The sequence below is a fragment of the Sphaerodactylus townsendi genome, linkage group LG11 (genome assembly GCF_021028975.2).
Source record: "Sphaerodactylus townsendi isolate TG3544 linkage group LG11, MPM_Stown_v2.3, whole genome shotgun sequence".
NCBI classification, from domain to species: domain Eukaryota; kingdom Metazoa; phylum Chordata; class Lepidosauria; order Squamata; family Sphaerodactylidae; genus Sphaerodactylus; species Sphaerodactylus townsendi.
The window spans coordinates 51,306,506-51,327,119 of record NC_059435.1 but is presented as its reverse complement, the minus strand read 5'-3'; the positions used below and the strand labels follow the sequence as shown (position 1 = coordinate 51,327,119).

Genomic DNA, 20,614 nt, shown 5'->3' with positions numbered 1-20,614 from the left:
TGCCCACAGAGAGGGCTCTGAGTGCCACCTCTGGCACCTGTGCCATAGGTTCGCCACAACTGTTGTATATGCAACATATGTATTTCCTGGCTGAGCTAAATTATGGAAAGGTGGTACAGTTCATGATATTTTGACAGAAGGTACAAGCAGAATTTCCTCCTGCATATTCAGAAACTCAGATGGTAAATATTACGCAACTTACAAATTTCAAGTCTGACCCAGAAATGTTTGGAGCTTGCTCATTCTGAAGTGCCTTTTAAATACTTAACTTGGCTCACAGCAACAAAACTGTTTGTCTTCATTACCCACATATTCCCAATACATTGATTTCCAACAAGCTATAAAAGCAGCCATGCAGAAAAAAATATGTCATTCAGTGGCTTGATTCAGACACAGAGTGACATCATGGTTTATTTTAATAATGGTTATTCTGTGAAATCAAGATTTAGTTCATACACTTAAACCCTGGTTTGTCTCCACCAATATTGGTTTTATTTCTTTCAGTCATCTGGGAGGCCTTTGTCAGAGAACAAACCAAGATTAAGCCATCATGTCGCAATTCAGATATGTGAAACCATAGTTACAATAAATTGTGTCTTAATAAACCAACTTCAAGTCCTGGGTTCATATCCTGATTTGACCCTAAGGGCCAAACTACACACTTGGATTTTTACAGTTTGGCTCCCCGCAGTCACACAGCAGCTTCATGAAATGGCTTTTAAGAAATAAACAAGATCCTCAACAGGCTCAGAGCACCACCACAGAGGGGAGGAGGAGGGTTTCTGCCTTCCCCCAGGTTATTTTTCTGTGCCAAGACAACACTGTGGGGAATTATTTCTCTATTTTTGCTGCACAGAATACTCCTCCCATGCGCTCACAGCTGCTGTGTAGTTGTGAGGAACCCAAGAATCCTGAACGTACATTTGGCCCTTTCTAACCATAGTTTGTCAAGTGGTTTGCCTGCAGACATTCACATCAACCATAGTAAGTTTAATACAACCATGGCTTAATCGTTTCTAAAACGAGCCAGTGCTAAATTCCCAGTTAATCTGAACGCTACAGAAGATCATATGAAAGTATCCCAGGTTTGACTTTGCTTTAGGAAATACTTTATCACCACATCACTCTCAAATGAGAATTACTCTAGCATGAATTTGTTACTAAATCCAGAGCTTCCATAAACTCCATCTGACAACCATGTCTACGAATTCCTTTTTGCATTCTTATCACACATATTGACACCATCATGTCTAGTTGGGGCTGAAGACATTTTGGCTTGTCCTTCAACTTTATTTTCTGGTTTCCTTGCACACAATTCCCCCAGCTTTCTCTCCTGCCTATCTTTCTGCTTGAGGCTGTCCTTCCTTCTTCAGAACGTCTCCTTGGCTTTGACAAGGATCCATGTTCGGATTCTGTACTACCTTCTGTACTACCTTGGCTTTGACAAGGATCCATGTTCGGATTCTGTACTACTGTACTGTACTTTCTAAGATCTGCTAATCCTTCTTATGAGCTCTGCTCTAATATTTCCTCACAACTCTGGTCCCAATGGGATTTGTCATTACATTTTTTCCAGTGCAATTCAGAGGAGAGAGGGGTAGCTGTGCCACAGCTGGGGATGGCACAGCCACCATGCAGTCGCATCACCTCCTAAGAGGATTGCTGTGCTGCAGCCAGCAATTCAACAGTGATGCTCCCTTTTCCCGCATGAAAGTGGCTTATGCATGCAGCACAATGGGCTGCACCACTATTTTTGCCACTGTAAATTTGCACTAGCAAATGGCGGCATTATCAAGCCTAAAGGGCTCAGGAAGCTGACTCGTATGGACCCTGCTCCCCCGAAAACCCCCTTCTGCGTTGCCACAGGCTCCTGTTCTGGAGGAACGCTGCCACCATGGCTGCACTGGTGCCCAGGCATTGCACTGCTGCTGCACTGCTCTCCAGCACTCACATAAGTGTTCTGGCACTGGCATAAGTACCCCGAAGTGGGTTCAGGGTCACACTACCTCTTGAGTGATTTTGGGCCCCCTTTAGATTGCACTGTAAGTGTTGGGAAACAGTAAACACTATTTGTGTTCATTTGCTGTACTGCAAGATTTTCTCTGGTTTCCAAATCATGTCACACCCATTGAGAATTCTGAAGGGTGTAGCTTTGTGCTAATGTGTGGGACAATTTTTGGATATTCTGATCCCAAGCAAGAACATTTAGATGGCCTGTGTTTTCCAGAGCTCTTGACAGCCCTAAAACAAAGATTCCTGAACATTCTCCACACTACCCAGACCCAACCCAAACATCATCTGAAAACAAATGACTTGCTCCATGGGTCTCCAGTGAAACAGGCACCCCTGGAACTTGGTCCTCAAAACCCCCACCCTCAATCTCAACAGCCCTTTTCAATGGAATATTGACACACACGCTCACTTGAACTTAGTGAAGTTAACAACAGTGAATGATTATTACAAAGGCTCATGTATGTGAGGGTCTGGCTCTTCTGGAGTCATCACAAAGACATTGATAATAAAATACCTTTGCAAAAGTCTGAACTGCTTTGATTTAGAGCAAATTCATCTAAAGGGAGGCTAATAGCAGCAGGTTCTGGTGGTTTTTCCCGGCTGTGTGGCCGTGGTCTGGTGGATTTTGTTCTTAACGTTTCGCCTGCATCTGTGGCTGGCATCTTCAGAGGTGTATCAGAGAAAAGTCTGTTTCACGCTGTTCGACAATACATCTTTACAGCTTTGTTGACATGTTAAAGACATTTTGTTTTGAAGTCCTGATAAATCTTAGGAACTGCTTATATCCTTCTACTGCCATTGACTTCAATGGACTCAGAAGGGTGTAACTTTGTCGATGTGAAGATGTATTGTCGAACAGCGTGAAACAGACTTTTCTCTGTGATACACCTCTGCAGATGCCAGCCACAGATGCAGGTGAAACGTTAGGAACAAAATCCACCAGACCACGGCCACAAAGCCCGGAAAAACCACCAGAACCAGTTGAATCTGGCTGTGAAAGCCTTCGACAATACACTAATAGCAGCAATTTCAGGAATGCTGCCAGGAATTCAGTTTTTGAACTCCTGTACTTATGTTTCACTAGGATTTGCAACCAGAGTGTTTCCTGAGAACAGGTGTCTTGATAAAAACTGGTTGGCAAGAAGCCATTTTGCAAAGGAGTTGTTAGTAAGGATAGCCCAGAGTAGTAAATGACAGAAAATGCCAAAGAGCTTCAGTGAATGAGCAGATACATGCCAAAGCTAGATCACCATGATCATTTGCCAACATACTAAATAATACCATCCACAAGTAGCCACAATACAAAGGGAGACAAGCATACTGTGGCCTGTTCACTCATTTCTATGTGGTTTAAATACATCAACATGACTCTGGACAATGCTCACTGTCTTCTTAAGTCTGAATTTATTGTCTATGCACAGCCGTTACTTATCCTTTTGCCACTTCAAAGTATTGAGCGCCTAACAGAATGTTCCAGAAACATTTCTAATGCTATAATCAGTGATATTAAGAAAAGTTTACTGACTACAATAATTTTGAATTGTCAGAAGACAGAATATGAAGGCAGAAGTATGCAGAAGAATTCCTAAAACATTTCATATTAGCAAATCTCATAGAATCTCTAACCCACATACCATACTAGCAAATTCCATTCAAACTCTGAAGAATTCTAACTAAAAAGGTTTTGTAGATATTTGCCTGACCTTTTAAATTAAGATATATTTTATGACTGATGCATTTTATCTATTGATATGTAACCCTATAAAGTGGTATAAGCTGGAAAGAGAGAATTATTAGCTAAGAGATTGATACGGTGTTATTTCCCGGTTATTCTATATTTCAAAACATATTCTCTAGCAGCCAAAACAATACTTTTCATAAAATTATTTGAAATTGTGTTAATCACGTCAAAAGTTTAAAGTAACATATTACAGAAATAGTAACTAAATTTGCTTAAAGAAAAATTAAGTTGGGCGTCAAGCAGGACTAATCTATGACACTTTCTTGTGCTAAGTGGCTGCACTACATAAGGTGAAGGGTACCACGAAGCATTGCAGAGGATGCTGGGATGGAGGTATCAAACTGCATGCTGTTTCACTGATATGCCTAAAAATAGGAGCTCCTCAAATGGAAACTTGGTGAAAGAGTGTGGCTCAAGTGTGGCTCAGCAATAAAAATACACGTTGTATCCAGAAAGACCCAGGTTCAATCCTTGGCATCTCCAGTTGAAGGAACTTGGGCAGTGTGTATTTTCTCTGCTTGAGGCCCTGTAAAACTGCTGCCATTTAGAGCAGACAATACGGAGCTGGGTGGCTCAACTGTCTGACTCAGCATAATACAATTTCACATATATATGTATACTCTGATATATACTCTATGTTCAAGCAGCCACTTGGGTTGCAAGAAATTCTCCATAGGAAGAAAGATAGGGTCATCAGCTTCTCTCTGCCCCCCTTCCCCCAAAGCTAACTGCTTGCTTGGATGGGCATTTTAAATTGTGAAAGAGGTAATAATTCTTAATATGCTCTTTAAGTTATGGAGTGTTCCAATCACAACTCATTTGATGCTCAGTCTCCCCTTCACCTTTTAAACAAAATGCCCACAAAACATTCAGGAGCTACCACAGCAGGACTGGGCGCTTCTGTCAGAAACAAAGCTACACTTAACATGTAAATGGACCCCTGGATTTTAGCCAAAGTGCTTTATTGGAAGAAAGAAAGATTCTTAGGTAGACATTCCCTAAGTATCCAAAATGTTATTCCCCTAATAAAGAAAGAGAAGCACACTATGCTGAATTTCCTAACATTTGCAGAAGTACATCACTTATTTTATGTTGGTCCTGGCAGGTGGGGCAACAGATGTCTCACACTTTTGAAAGGGACAGCTCACAACTAAAAGAATGGAAAGCAGCTGGACAGTGAGCTTAGCTCTTAAGGGAAACATGTCCATAGCAAGTGTAGACTAGGAGGGTATGCAAAAAGAGCTTCTCTATTTAATCCTCTTGGGGAAAGATGTATCACGTCTCCTTAAAATATCTGGATAAAAAGTTTGTTGGTTCACAACCTTCATGTGCCATCTAGTGGCACGGCTCACAATCCAGAGAAAGTTAAACTACTTATTCCATTGGCACTGATAAGATAACCACAATAACATCACCAAGATTGTGCTGAATGATGCTAAGGGCACATCCACATGGGAGCTTCCTTCAATCTCTCTTCCATGCTTTCATGCAAACCACATAATGGGTTGAATCCATACTAAATTAGTAACTTCCACCTAATCCTCCTTTCTACTGCAGAACTCCCCCCCCCCCACATGTGATTCCTCAGTTTCTCCTTTTCCCCCAGAAGAAACATTTTGTGGCGACTGGTGGCCTCCGGTTGGATGGGAGAGGCAGGGAAATTCCATCATACCACTGGAAACTTTAATCTGGATCTAACCTCATAGAAACACAGGTCCTCTGTAGTGCAGAGAATTAGAGTGTCCTGTCCCTGATACAGGTTATATATGGGACTGCCCAAAAGGAGCTGGGGAGTGGGTGGGAATCTCCTAGGAATGAATTTGCGGAAATTAAGGACTTGGGTTTGTACAGTTCCGACAGAGAAGACAAAACAGGCATTACAGTAATAAAGCTTATTATGGGTGTTAATAGCACTAGTCCTTCATTGGCTCAGCAGCACTTATTGTATTGTTGTTGCACCTCTTAACATTTAGGGCCAGTTCTCCTTGGGATTGCACCTGGGTCATTGCAATTGAACCAGGCTAAGCACATATCTTCATTTTTGTGGATTAAAATTATTTCAGTACTACAAAAATAAAATTTCTTTTAAAAATTCTATTTTTTTTAAAAAAACAACCTTAAACTAAATATATATATGTATGTGTATATATATATATATACACACACAAAATGTAATGTCATATTTAATAGAATTGTGCTAAGGCAGCTAGGTGAATTATTTATTAAAGCTGGCTTTCAATGACAGGAAGTTAGAACGAATACTAGACCAGTCAGTCTAAAAGGAGTTGCAGACAGAGATCCTCACACATTACTACATAGAAAAATAAAATCTACTAAAGTACATGAAATGCGAATGCACTATGGGTGATTGGCTGTGGCAACCAGAGTTGGGCACTCTAATGCCTGAGTTTTACAGTGGGCAGAGCAGGCTGTATGAATTATAGCACTGGAGTCCTCGCTCTAGCCCTCTAATTTGTTCTTCAAGCACAGGAAAAGATGTTGCCCCTAAGCATTTTTTTCATTAGAAATTATAAATATATAACATAGAAGGAATACTTGATTTGTCTTATCACATATGTTGGAAATGTTATCATTGCCCAAAACTACACACAATAGCCAGGAAAAAAAGAAGTTACACTGTGCGATAAAGTTGACTGAACCAACCTAGACTAAATGAATGACTCCTACAGATTAATTTGCTGAAAATCCACTTTTTTTTGCTTCACAATCTTGTTAAAAAATTTCCCGTGCATTAAGTCAGAGACACAAATGATTAAGAAGAGCATCTCATGTTTCCTACTGGAGAAGGGTATATATACATTTCCCTTAAATGCAGATTGTTTGCTATTTAATAGAGGTGCAGTGCTGTTCTTGTAAATATTGCTCTATGGATTTTTTTAAAAAAAATCATAATTAATCACCATATCTCCAAAGATGTACCAAATCAGACTTCAGCAGCTAGACAGAGAAGCAATTGCATTTTGGCAGTGAGACTAGATTACTCTAATCCACTCTGGCACCATTCAGTGTTAAGAGAAAAAAAATGGCAGTAGATACGGTCAGCAGCTTGTCTTCACCTGGCGATCTCCAGACAATCAGACTTAAACATCAGGCCGAAGTGAGAGTCTTGCCTCTTGCATTGTCTTACTGAAGGAAAACGAGATTCTTTTCCTTGGCGAAGCAGATCATCATTCTGAAGCACACAGATAATTCATGAAGTGATGATTTTTCAAGTAATGATCTTTAGTTCACCATCTATGGTTTCCACCTTCAACAGTGACCTTGTTGGTTTCATCCGCAAGCTGAGTTTGAAGCATACTTATGGAGAATTTATCTCAGAGGAGTTTTGACTGGATGACATATCGGAGTCCGTACTTTCCTTGCGTTTCTCCAGATCATGAAAATAAGGGTGACATAAGGCATCATATGCTGATATTCTCTTTGATGGGCTGAATGCTAAACATTTCTGTATGTAGGGGAAAAATGATAAATCATAAATCAGGAGGTTAAATTTAATCTGATCCAGCAATGCACTTATGATGAGATGTACCTTGATACTTAACAAAGATGTTAACTGATTATGATTAAGTGACAATAATGGAAAAATTAATTTAGTTTTCTAGACCTTCTTTTTCACTATGGATAAGAAAAGGAGACTGCAATAAGAATTAATTGTCATAGTGAAAGGAACAAATTTCAACATGCTTTATTGAGGGATCTTTCCTTAAGATGTGATCAAAAATGTTGACGTTGGTATCTATCATCATTAGTAGATTAATTTAATAAACCTAATATATTGCTTTTTTTTGGGTTGAATAAGCAATGCAAAAGGGCAGTGGGGAAAGTATTCTTTTAGAGGTTTAATGTGGCAAAAACTTACAAGTAGTAAATCTTTGCCCAGGTCATCAATATCAGCTACAAAATTTTCAATAGGCTGCGGAGTTCTAGACGTGAAGGCATTTCTTGGAAGGGCAACATCATTAGGCCAATCTTCTTCTTGTGGAAGCCCAATTACACTGTGAAAGAAACAAACAGGCAAGCCTCAAATACTACTGAACACTACTTAGTTCACACAAATTCACCATTGCTCCTGCTAATGAGTAATTCAGTTAGTGTTCATATGGGTGTATTCCCATTCAAGAAAATGTCATGCTTCAGAGCCCTTGCTTCATTGAAGCCCATGGAGTTTTCATTCTGGAACAGGTATACTCTAATTTTTACCCAGAAACACCTTTATAGCAGGTGCCCCTGAGCATCTTCATATTTGTAAGTGGTCAAGTTAACCCAGAATCAAAAGAGTCTGGTAAGGTAGAGTGCCGAGTAGAAAGCTTGGGAATCAGGGAAGATTAACAAAAAGCCTAGCTGAAATATTTAGCAATTGCTTCACGTGCTCTGTATCATTCAAAACTGTTGCACTCAACTGAATAATGATGTTTCAAGGCAAAATATCACCTAGCTAGGGACTAGATAGAAATCAACTTGGTTGTGATGGACCACTAGGGTGCAGGATTGCTCTTGTTATCAAGCAATCAGTCTCTTCTAGTGCCTGTATTGAAAACAAGGGCATTTCCACATGAAAGGGTTTTCAGAAGTCAGGGTACTGATCTAGCTCCTTCAGTGCCCTCAAATTGCATGGCATCACATCCCATTTTGATCCTACCAGTGCAAGAGCAGTGGGGTGATCCTATGATTATTTGCAAATCCCTCTATTTTTTTTTCACTTTTCTCTAGTTTTACTTTTTCTAGGCTTGCTTTAGTACTAAATATTGTATCTACTGATGATGCTGGGTTTTTTAAAACACAGAAATTAAGTGAAGTAAAAGAAATTAAAGTTCTATCCCACTGCTTTCATTCTAAACACTTTTTACTGGAGAAACTTTTTTGACATCAGCTAAGTAATTCTGATTCCAACTGAAAATGCCATCAATAATATTTAAGCCCTAGCTACAAGGTAGCACAGAAAGATTTTATGTATTCGTTAATGTATTCAATACATTTATTAGCCACCTTTCTATCTTGTGCCACTCACTGGAGCTTACATTTTAAATAAAATGGCTATACGACACATATCAGGAGAGCTAACCCCATTCAAGAAGGGAGATCTCAAGTAAATAAAAACCAAATCTGTCAAATGCAGTCCGAAATAAAACTGCCTTCAACCTCTCCCTGCATCCTGGCTATAGGACTTGCAATATGGTCCCCTTTCTCCTCAAATCAATTTTTAAATTGTTCATACTGTTTTAATTCAGAACTCCCAACCTTATTTCCTCCAAAGTTGAAATCCACAGGGGTTTCAAGGCAAGAGATGTACAGAGATGGTTTCCGATTGCTACCCTCTGCATAGCAGCTCTGCACTTCCTTGGTGCTCTCCCAACTAACCAGACCTGCCCTTGCTTAGCTTTTGAGATCTATAAAAATTAGACTAGACCAGGGGTCTGCAACCTGCGGCTCTCCAGATGTTTGTGGACTACAAACCCCATCAGCCCCTGCCAGCAAGGTCAATTGGCCATGCTGGCAGGGGCTGATGGGAATTGTAGTCCATGAACATCTGGAGAGCCGCAGGTTGCAGACCCATGGACTAGACATACCCCTAGTTTTTGCTCCCTTTAAATACTATGTTTAAGCGTCAGTTCATGTTTTGAAGAGGATATTCACAACTCTGTGACCACTAACTCAGCCCCTTTTTAGTTAAAAGGCTTACAGAAATAAATATCATTTAATGTTTTGTTAATGAACCACAGAAATCAACCACAGCAGGAATACAGGAAAATACAAACTTATTGCAACTGATAGGTTCCTTTGTGAATCCATTGGAAAGAAAAATATAAACAATATTTACTGGAAAATCTGCATCTTCCATTTTTTTGGCTAGCCCCTAGATCCAATTTGTCAAAGCCTGCCATAGTCCACAAAAGTTTATATTTAAATTAAGTTTTGTTAGTCCTCATGGTACCTCATGGTTCCTGTTTATTTTGGCTGCCGCCTTGTGTGACTACCTTCCTGGAACTAATAAATTGTGTGGGAGAACTGATGGATGACCCTACCTCACAAAAGGGAAAGACCAGATGATCGCTCGCTCTCTTCCAAATGAGTTTTCCCCCATTCCCTCCCCCCAAATATTCATTAAAATTACTCTGTATATATACTCATCCTGAGATACAAATAACATCTTTATAAGCAACTAATAGTTCTGTACACTTGTAAGCCCATTGACTTCAAGGGACTTCGAAAAGTGTTAACTCTGCTTAGATCACGCTATAAACTTAGGCCCCTTCTGTACATGCAGGATAATGTATTTTCAATCCACTTTCACAATTGTTTGCAAGTGGATTTTGCTATTCTGCACAGTAAAATCCAGCTGCAAAGTGGATTGAAAGTGGATTGAAAGTGCATTATCCTGCGTGTGCGGAAGGGGCCTTAGAGGCCACCAGCTGCAAAAACAGGGAATTGCAACTAAGTATGTGCAAAGCAAGAGAGACACTAGAGCTATTAGAAGATTATTGTGTTACTAGAATAAACACTGACAGATTTCCCCCACCCTCTGCAAATGGAGTAATAATGAATCTCTTGTGGCCGCTCAAATTGAACCACATTTTCTCTATCTGATTAATGGGCAAATTCTTTTCTGCGCAGGTAATGACGTTTACCATAAACAAGCAGCAAAGCTGGTATGTGGCTGCTGTTATTTCAATCCTATCCTGACTCACTTTCTTATCAGAAATGTCATAGAAAACAGTGTTTTTTTAAAGTCTATCATATTTCTTTTGAATATGATAATATGCATATTGTAAGAATCAAAGCATTCTTTATCTAATCAAAATAAATGAACTGAAGGGATAACTGACAAGAGTCAGAAAACCCAAAGCACCAACTATTGATTTAAGAACATGAGAATTGCCTGTTGGATCAGAGCAGTGGTCTGACTGGTCTAGCATCCTGTTCACACAGCAGCCAATGAGTTGTCCTGGAAGCCCATCAAACATTTTAGACTGTGCAGGAAGATGATAGCTGTTATCTCTTGACTTGAAAACCCCATGGCCCTGGGGCTGCCATGACTCAGTTGCAGCTTGACGACACACAATTATCATTAAAACTTCAGAAACTGCTCCTCAAAATGGAAGGAACTATTTGGAAATGAGTGGATTTCTTTCTTTTGATCTAATCTGCTCGTTCCTGTCTCTGTTGAACTGCCTGCAACTAGGTACGCATCCGGTGTGTGAGCATGGCCACTGTGGCCTCCTAGGAAGCAATTTATTTATTTAATTTATTAAACTTAATGCCCCACTCTTCCTGGCCTACTGGCCCGGCTCAGAGCAGCTAATAAATCAGAAATATATCAATAAAACAATTCACAAGTTAAAAATGACATCCAAATATTAAAATCCTACCACAGATGGTGATTACTTCTTTAAGAGCTCAATCTAGAGTGGGCTGGTGGGTGGGGACAGCACTGCTCTCACGCTGCCCCGTCCTTTCCAAAGGTCTTTACTACAACATGGGAAGCCCCCCCAGAAAACCCCTCCAAAAAGACAATGAAGATACTCTACAAAAATGTGGTGCACCTCCAATGCCGGTTCTGCCGCCGCATGGGGGCTGGGTGGGTGTGAAAGATGACGAAGGTCAGTTACACCCCCTGGTCCAGCCCCAGCCATGCCCTTGTAGCTTTTTGCGCTGGTGGCCCTAAGGACAATTTGCTCCTTGCGCCAGCGGGGTGGGCACCCATGCCGGGTAGGGTGAAACATCTCTACCTTACAGGCCCTGCAGAACTCAGTTAAGTCCTGCAGAGCCCTGGTCTCAGCTGTCAGAGAGTTCCACCAGGTTGGGGCCAGGGCCAAAAACCCCTGGCCTTGGTTGAGGCCAGCCAGGCATTCTTGGAGCTAGGGACCATTAAAAGGTTACTGCCAGCAGAGAAAAATGCTTGCCGGGGGAATACTGGGAGAGTGGGTCCCATAGATACAATGGTCCCAGACTGCTCAAGGCCCTTAAAAGTTAAAACCCAAAACTTGAACATGATCTGGAGTTCAACTGGTAACCGCTGCGACTGCACAACTGAAAAGTGCAGGTTGAATATATGCTCTTACTTGGAAATAATTTGTATGCCATTAAAGGTTAAAATGAAATGAAATGAAATATATGCTCTTACAGATGTCACTGTAAGGACCCTCGCTGCTACATTCTGGACCAGCTGTAGCTTCTGGAGCAGTCTCAAGGAGAGGCCAGCATAGAGTGAATTAGATACTTGTATGAATTCCCCTCTTCTGACCCTATACCAAGAATGGGTATTCTAGTCAATAGTTTGGATTGAAAAGTGGGAAGAGTCCTTGCTGACGACGACAACAACAACAACAACAACAGACTATGCTGGATTGATGGGACATACATGGACAAAAGCCATGTGGAACAAAGGCTGTAGTAGGTTGGGTAAGTGAGTAAAAAAGCTGTCAGGAATCAAACCAAACTCCCCCCTCCCCCCCGCTCTTCTTCCAAGGGGTTTATTTTTCTCTTCTAACTTGTCCATGTATGATGGGCACTGTTGATGAATGCCATGTCAGTCTATGTGTTTATTCGGTTGTGAATGGGTCTCTAAAACAAAGAAGTTGGCCTGGCACCCTCTGTTTTGGGGTTTAGATGCCAAATTAATATTTCATTTGGCTCTTGATTGATACCATCTTTTGACCTTGCTTGTTCTGAATCTGCTGTTTTAAACTTGTTCATTGCCTCTGGTTAAAGTTCTTCTGGTTTGGCTCTGCTGCATTTGCCTCAGTAACAACATGGTTGTTTTATAACTCGTCTAATAAAGTCTCATTGCTTAAATCCCCTTTTGTTGGTTTATTTATTTTATTGCTTGGTTTTGTGGAACTGCTGTGGGCAATTAAAGCAGATGAATAAACTAATTAATCTGCATAAACTCTTTGAAAAGAAAAAAACAGCATAAGGCTATGACAACAGCTGCCTCATTTTACATCTTTTTAAAAAATAACACTGCATTTAAAGAATGTATTTTCAAAAAGTCTACTTATGAATGAAACTGACCGGGACATATACTATCTTTAGTTCTTTTCTTCAATTTGTTGAGTTAGAAGGAGAATTAGCTGCAATTAGGAATTTAGAAGGTGGAAAACACTAAGGCCGTTTCCGCACGGCCAAAAGCAGCGACGCGATGACGTCGCAAATTGCGACGCATACGAAAAAAAGCGTTCACACAGACGAAGTGGCGAGGGCTACGAGCGTCCGCAGCCCATGCCCAGAAATGTGGCGGTTAGCACTGAAGAGAAGCTGCTTCGGAAGCGGCGTCTGCTGCAATGTTGCGCCTGCGCGCCAGAAGCCGTTACAGAGCCCGGCGTCATGCCGCGCAGCAGTCACGATGGACAACGTATTGAGCTGCCCTGATGTCCTGCCCGTCCCCATCTGTCAGTGCCTCCCCTCCCAGCTACTGTCAGTCCCAGTGCATGGGTCTGGGAAAGGTGCTTGGCCATGCAGGGAAAGCACCAGGGACGAACGTGTGTGTGTGTGGGGGGAAAAGGTGACCCAGCTTGGCCCGTCCTGGCGGTAAGTCGCCATTTTAGAAGGCGGCTCCCCTTCGCGGCTGTTACGCATGCGCAGTCTTGCCTTGGCGTCGATGCGTCACAAGGGGGAAAAAGAGTGGTTTAAAAGCGTTTTTTTCTGAATCACGAGCGTCTTAGCGCCCGGTTTAAGCGTTTCCAGCGGCCGGTAGCCGTAATCGCGCTACCTCCCGCCCGCTTAGCTTTCGCGTACGTCTGAAGCAGCTCTTGCTATGGCGGTTCTTTTACCGTTTCCACGACGTCATATTTCGCCCGTGCGGAAACGGCCTAAGCTTTCCCCACCAACTGCTTCCCCTATGTTTTGACCGCACAGTTATCAAATTACTGATAGATCAAGATTAGTATCACAGTAGTACTACTAAAGGTGCATTTATTCTTCTTGTTCTACAGAAGCAGTTATTTATAATGGGCCTTATAATAGCCAGCCAGTGCAGATAGCTTTATTGCAATATCTTATCTTCGTATAATAAACTGAGGGCAGATAGACTGGATCTAGCTAAGCCACCATTGGAAACAGTGCAAAAAAGAAGGTGAGATGACTGATGTAGCACCAGTTTTGCACAGCAGAGGAGCGCTTTACCAGCAAAGAAATTTATGTAGATTCCTAAAATCGCAGGACAGCATGAGATAGAATTGCTACTTTTTGAGCATTGAAGAAGTAGGTGCTCCAGGGTCTAGAACTGTATGAGCACCAGGGGGAGCACATAGACAGTCCAGATAGTAGCAGATAAAAAAAAAAAAGTTCACAAAATAGTGTGGAGAGGAAGGGTTTGTGCTGCTATTTCTTATGGCCTCACAGGCAAACATAGTCAATGGATATTGATGACCCTTCCACACACACAGAATAATGCACTTCCAATCCACTTTCACAATTGGTTACAAGTGGATTTTGCTATTCTAAACAGTGAAATCCAGCTGCAAAGTGGATTGAAAGTGGATTGAAAATGCATTATTCTGCATGTGCGGAAGGGGCCCCAGTTTCAGGGGATAGTAATCCCACAGCAGTGGGAGCTCCAACTGGAGAGACTACTACTTTTCTATAAGTATACAACATACATATCCGGTGTGAAGAAAGCAAAGTGCTTGCAGTTGATGTAACAAATGCACACTTAGAAAGCAATCCTAAACCAGTCTATTCAGAAACCTACTCGGGCCTATTCAGGGAGGCTTACTCCCAGGAAAGGTTATTTGGATTCCGCTGTTATCGTGCTCAAGTCAATCACTTAGAAATGCCGTGACAAGGTATCAGGAAATGATTACTCACTCAAAGATTTTTCCTAGTTGATCAACATCAGAGTTTCCACGAAAAAGCGGTCTGAAAAAAACAACAAAAACATTTTAAAAGATTTTTTTACGGCTGAATTTTTAAAAAACTTTTCACTGTGTGTGGCTTTTTCATGTATTTTCCAATGATAGCTGTCTGAGCTTTAGTTTCTCATCAACCAAAACCAAATGCTGTAACCCATCCTACATATGGTGGCAGCAAAAGTTACTGTTCGTCTGTGCATTCCAAACAGCAATTTCAGTTCCTTCCCACCACCTGGTGACCAAAGAAATCAGTGCTCATTAAGGACAAAAAATGTTTGTTGTAGCCTATACTGAAAGACATAGCTAATATAACATTTTTCTTCCTTCTGAAATGCTGAAAAGTTTAAAAAGGTCATCTGTTTCAAATGATTAAATGAATTCTTCTGATTAGTACCACTGACTGCAATTCCAAAGCAATGCACTTGAAATGGTGTTAGTACACTTTACGTCCAACTACTGCCTGTGAAACATAAGTTGATTTATACCCCTTGCAGAGGCACAAAGTCACTTATGAACATGAGGAAGAGATCTGTGTTTTCTGTTGTAAGAAAGTTGCTTGCATTAAAAAGCGGAAAGCCTATTTTTTGCAGGTCTCTTACTAGTTCCTTAAGAATGACTAATCTTGAGCCAGGCAAGAGTATCAAAGCATTTTCAACAGATTAACTCACTGGAAACCACCTCACAGCATGACAAAATCCACCAAATATGTAACAGAGGAAAGGGAAACTAATGTTTAGGAGAAAAAAAAAAACAGAAGGCCTTCTATTTCTAATCCAAATACATTACAGAGCCACGTGAGAACGTCTAGAACTGCCAATACAGCAGCCTCAAATTCTGGGCTGGAAGCCAGAAACGAAAGGCAAGAGAAATAACTTCCAAAGACAAATATCTGGATTCTGTCACTGTTTGTACAGTATAGCCAGCTAAGATGCCAGTTACACATTTTAATGTTCTTGTTCTCTCCATAACACTGCATCAAAGATTTCAGAAGAGCCCTGCACTCTGGCTAACATTACTTTGCTTAAAATTCCACCAGCACAAATCATGTTGTCACAACAAATTGCAGGGTGTGTGTGTGTGCTAAGAAACTGCAATTTCCCCAGACTGTTTTTTAAATCTTCCACAACAACTAAGTAGTGATGGTACAAACAACTGAAAGATGCAATCCTATGCACAGTTACCTGGAAGTAAGTCATAATGAACACAGTGGGATTTACTTCCAGAGTAGACATGCATGGGATTGTGTTGTAAGTACAGTGGAACCTTGGTTTTCATTGCCTTCAGTTTTCATCGATTTTTTCAGTGAAAAAATTGTCTCGTTTTCATCGATTTGCAGTAAGGTGCAGGGGTTTGTGGAGAAAAATCAGCCGGACAAAGCTGATGCAGGCCGTGTCTGCAACTTGTTTAATGACAATGTCTTGCCCCATTTCAGACAAATCTTAAAGAGGCGTCAGAAACAGATCTCTTTGGACAGATTTCTGGTGCGACATTGGTCCACTGGCTCTGAAGCTGGTCCTAGTGTTATTGTTTGTTACTGTTTTCAGCATTAAACACCATGTTTATTCACCCTAAAAATGTGTTTTTGGTATGTTTTTTGAAGTGTCTAGAACGGATTAATTGGATTTACATTGATTCCTATGGAAAAGTTTGCCTCGGTTTTCATCGGTTTCGGTTTTCATTGATTCTTTCCGGATGGATTACCAACAAAACCTGACTGTATCTGCGAAAGCCCATTTTGGAAGGGGTGTGTGTGTTTGCTGAGCAGATTCATCTGACAGTCACGAAGTGATTGTGCTGATCCCTGATAGTCATAAAGCAAACCAGGGAGTGCCAGATGCCACAGTCCAAAGAAAAGTCCATCTGATACAGTGGTGGCGAACCTATGGCACTCCAGATGTTCATGGACTACAATTCCCAGCAGCCCTTGCCAGCATGGACAATTGGCCATGCTGGCAGAGGCTGCTGGGAATTGAAGTCTATGAACATCTGGAGTGCCATAGGTTTGCCACCAGTGGTCTAATAGAATCCCTGCACTAATATGGCCATAGCAATTCCTTTAGGCACTTCCCCTAGCTTCTGGTTGCATGCTATATTTATAGACCAGCCATGGAGAAACCTGCCATCTGAATAAGCCCTTGGCCACTGCTGACAGCTTAACATGCTTTGACTTATTTCCAGTCACTTTCAGTCCAAGGCAGCTGCCCTGAGCAGCTTTGCATTTCTTAGTTTGCATTTTAAACAAAATATTTTCCAATGGGGTTGAATGTACTTCTTCCTCTTTGGTTGGTATTTCTGTGTGAATCCATGCAAGACTGCGCATGGGAGACAATTCTAACAACATGAGGCAATGCCTCATGTACCACTTATTAAACACGACCACAAGTTATGCAAAAGTTTTAAAAGTTAGATTTGAATCTAGATTTGGATCTAGTAGCAGTTAAGAGACCAACAAGAGTTTCAGGATATAAGCAGTGGTGGGATTCAGCCGGTTTGCTCCACTTTGGCAGAACCGGTTGTTAAAATGGTGCTTGTAAACAACCAGTTGTTAAATTATTTGAATCCCACCACTGGGTATGAGCTTTCAAGAATCAAAGCTCCCAAGCAAACGTTTTGTGAAATGCAATGTTACCTGCAAACGATATGTGAAGGGGTGGGGGGAAGATAAGTTGGCCAAAGTTAGCCAGAGAAAAGTGGGTCATGAACACTCAGTCTGCTGTACTGAGGGTACTGATCTGAGTGGTGGTAATTTACCATGGTGGCTTAATTCATCCCACTTGCAATTTATCAAGCAGCTGAAATTACAATATCAAACTAAAGTCCTAAAATCCAGTCCAGTTGATTGCTATTTTACTCCACTCTGAAAGTTGTCAGTAATTTTTAGTGCAAAATGCCAGTGTGCTTTACTTGGAGTACTGCACTGGGACTGGATATGTATCTATAAGTCTCATCTTAACTAACCTCATGAAAGGGAAGAAAACTGAATAACTTCATCTATGGACATCATCCTGAACACCTAGGAAGGAGGATGAGATATAAATGGGAGGGAAGAATGATTTTAAAAAAGCATATGCCAACATAACAATTCTGACGCTGGGCTGTATCACAAGTCAACTATTACGCCATTATTAGCAGATTATTGTCAAATATAGGCACATTCCATGGTAACTCAAAAACTTGTGGGAAATATGTAAATGAACAATCTTCGTATGAATCCTGTTTTGAAATATCTGCACTACTTACTTGCAGTACAGAGGAGGACATGAAGAAAAGTCCTCAGTGAAAGGTTGAGTGTGATTATGAATTTTGCCAGGCTTCGTTTTTACCCAGGGATGGAGCAAGGGAGAAGCGTGCCCAGTGCGCGCACGCTACATGCTCCTCCAAGCCCCTGGAACGCCCCATCCCGCCTCCGCAGGGGCGTCTGCCTGGTGTGTCACACCTCCCCAGTCCCCTTGGTGCTACGCCTCTGTTTTTACCTTGGCAGAACTGGGAGTACCATCCACTAATATCAAACTGGGAATATCCAGGTTCAGATCCTTACTTTGCAATGAAAACTCACTAAGTGACCTTGGACAAGTCATTCTGTCGCAGCTTAACCTTCCTTGAAGGGTGGTTGTTGTGAAAATAAATTGGAAAAGGGATAATATTGAAAATTAAGTCCACCATTCATCATAAACTGCTTTCAACTGCACTTTCAGGGATGGAGGTATGCGGAATGATTTCACAAATAACGTTTCCAAGACACAAGGTTTGACCCCTGGGAAAATCTGTGGTGAGCTATGTATGCAGAAAAAGGTTTCAACCATTATGAAGGAAAATATAATAAATGGATGAGGTAGGTCGGGGAGCAGTTTTCAGTAAAAAATCACAAGACATTTCTTAAATTGTGGTCAAATTTTAAGAAGTTATCTTTTTAAAACCCAGTCACAATTCATTTCTGCATGTGGATGTTTTCTCAGCTCCCACTCTGACATGACAGGGAAGTCTAGAATTCTAGGGATTAATACCACCAATAAAGTAGAAACCGAAATACTAAAAGCTAGGAAAAAAGAACATTATGAAAATAAAAGCAATATGGAAGTATAATGTGAAGTTCTGCAAATGAATGAAAAATGCTGTCCCCATTTATTATATGAATTATATGATGATGACTTTTTGCTTTAAATTGGAAATTGTATGTCTGCTGATAATCCCCAACTGAACAAACACTTCTTTTGAAAATAAAATATGAAGATATATGAAAGATCTGTGGAGGCAATGCTAGGATGACTGTTTAATACATTTGTATCTTCATCCAGTATTATGGTAATTGAGTAATATAAATTAACTAATTCTGAGGTCAAATATGCTTTTATGTAAAGATTCCATTAAAGATATTTTTAGAAAGTGTGTAAGGCTGTTAGGATTACTGGTGGAATTTAAGGCAATCTTCTTTATATACATTATTCTGTTTATTGTCTTGTCTTCTAATTTTGTAATCCAGCTATAGTACACTGTCTACTATTGCAGTACACTGTTCTCCAGTCCTGTAATGGTTGTGTTGCCGTGTCTACTGTATTGAGCAATGTTCTCTAAGGCCCCTTCCGAACAAGCAAAATAATGTGTTTTCAAACCACTTTCACAACTGTTTGCAAGTGGATTTTGCTATTCCGCACAGCTTCAAAGAGCACTGAAAGCAGTTTGAAAGTGCATTATTCTGCATGTGCGGAATGAGCCTCAATGTAAATGTTTACAGTTATTATGGCAAACAAAAGATTGGCCACAAGGCATCTCATATACCCTCAAGTATATACCCTCAAGTACTTAAGCAGAAAAGTGGGTCTAGACACCCAACAGCAGGCAAACCCTCAGGGCACAGAGAACTAGATTCCTGCAGTGCCATCTTGGAATACCACTTCCACCCACAGCAACCAGTAACCCCACCCCAGTTACTACAGAGTAGCTGGTGGATTTACTTTTCTTGCTGCAATGTTTTTTAGCAATAATCCAACTTGAGTTTCAGTGAAAAGGGTAGACCATACATGAAAAGCTAATTAAATAAACAAAAATTAGGAGACCCTGATCAAATCATAATTACTGCATCCCAGAAAAAGGGGGGAGGTAATTTACTGAGATTTTGAAGTGTCAAAATTCATAATAATGGCACCATGATTAAATACATGTTAAAACAGTTTGGTTTTAACAATAGAATAGATTTTTCAGTCATGTAATTTTACATTTTTGAGGCAACAGCTTATAATTGCCTTAGGCCTCACCAACTGAAAAATTTTCTAATCCGACTGCAGTGATGGGAAACCTTTGAATAGCAAACGTTTAATGCCAGTAGGTCAGTTTCTCATGGAATAAACTTTGCTTAACCAAACATACTCCTGCTTGTATCAGTTGAAAGCGGTTTGTACACATGAATGAAAGCGTGAAGGAAGTTAACTCTTACCTCCTTGCAGTTTTTTCCAACAGAACTGCAGACCAAGTAAACAAAAGGGAATAAAAGCAGTTAGCTCATATATGACAAGTATTTTGGAGAGGAGAAATTCAATCCATCTGTTCCTGTTTCTAAAACTCTGCTTGAAAATGAATTAAACTGTGCTAAAAGGTTTACAAGTATTAGTGAATCCTGCGCAATCCCATGCAACCAGAAAAGGAACACCTTTGGAAAGGCCATGTGGTCTGTTTGCAAAACATTCGTGGATGAGTCCTTGCCGGAAACTCTGGATCAACTGCTGCCTGCTGAACTAGACCATTCTGGGTTGGTGAAGCAATGGCTTTGTTATATATACAAGAAACTTGGTATGCTAATAAGACAACATAGATCTCATCAACATTTACCAATATGCAACGAGCAACACAAAAGTCATACCAAATTATGGATGGTATAAGGCTTGCCAATTTTTAAAGTCCACCAAGAAGAAGAAGAAGAGGAGGAGGAGGAGGAGAAGTTTGGATTTATATCCCACCTTTCTCTCCTGTAAGGAGACTCAAAGTGGCTTACAAG

The 20,614-nt window shown here is 40.7% G+C and overlaps 1 protein-coding gene and 1 long non-coding RNA gene across 2 annotated transcripts in view; both read right to left on the bottom strand.

Moving 5' to 3' along the window:
* Positions 1–381: 381 nt before the first annotated feature.
* Positions 382–2,630, bottom strand: LOC125441085. Its single transcript, XR_007245791.1, has 2 exons — positions 1,479–2,630; positions 382–1,429 (listed from the first exon to the last, which is right to left on the bottom strand). It is a non-coding gene; the product is annotated as an uncharacterized LOC125441085 (long non-coding RNA).
* Positions 2,631–3,398: 768 nt separating this feature from the next.
* The window catches only part of CDK6 (cyclin dependent kinase 6), a 113,828-nt gene continuing 96,612 nt past the window's right edge, over positions 3,399–20,614 (bottom strand). Inside the window, exons 6-8 of the mRNA XM_048511404.1 lie at positions 14,582–14,632; positions 7,635–7,770; positions 3,399–7,220 (exon numbers count right to left, since the gene is read on the bottom strand). Of these exons, the coding sequence (XP_048367361.1) occupies positions 7,074–7,220; positions 7,635–7,770; positions 14,582–14,632 (334 nt within the window). The 3' untranslated portion in view covers positions 3,399–7,073. The remainder of the gene's footprint in view (positions 7,221–7,634; positions 7,771–14,581; positions 14,633–20,614) is intronic.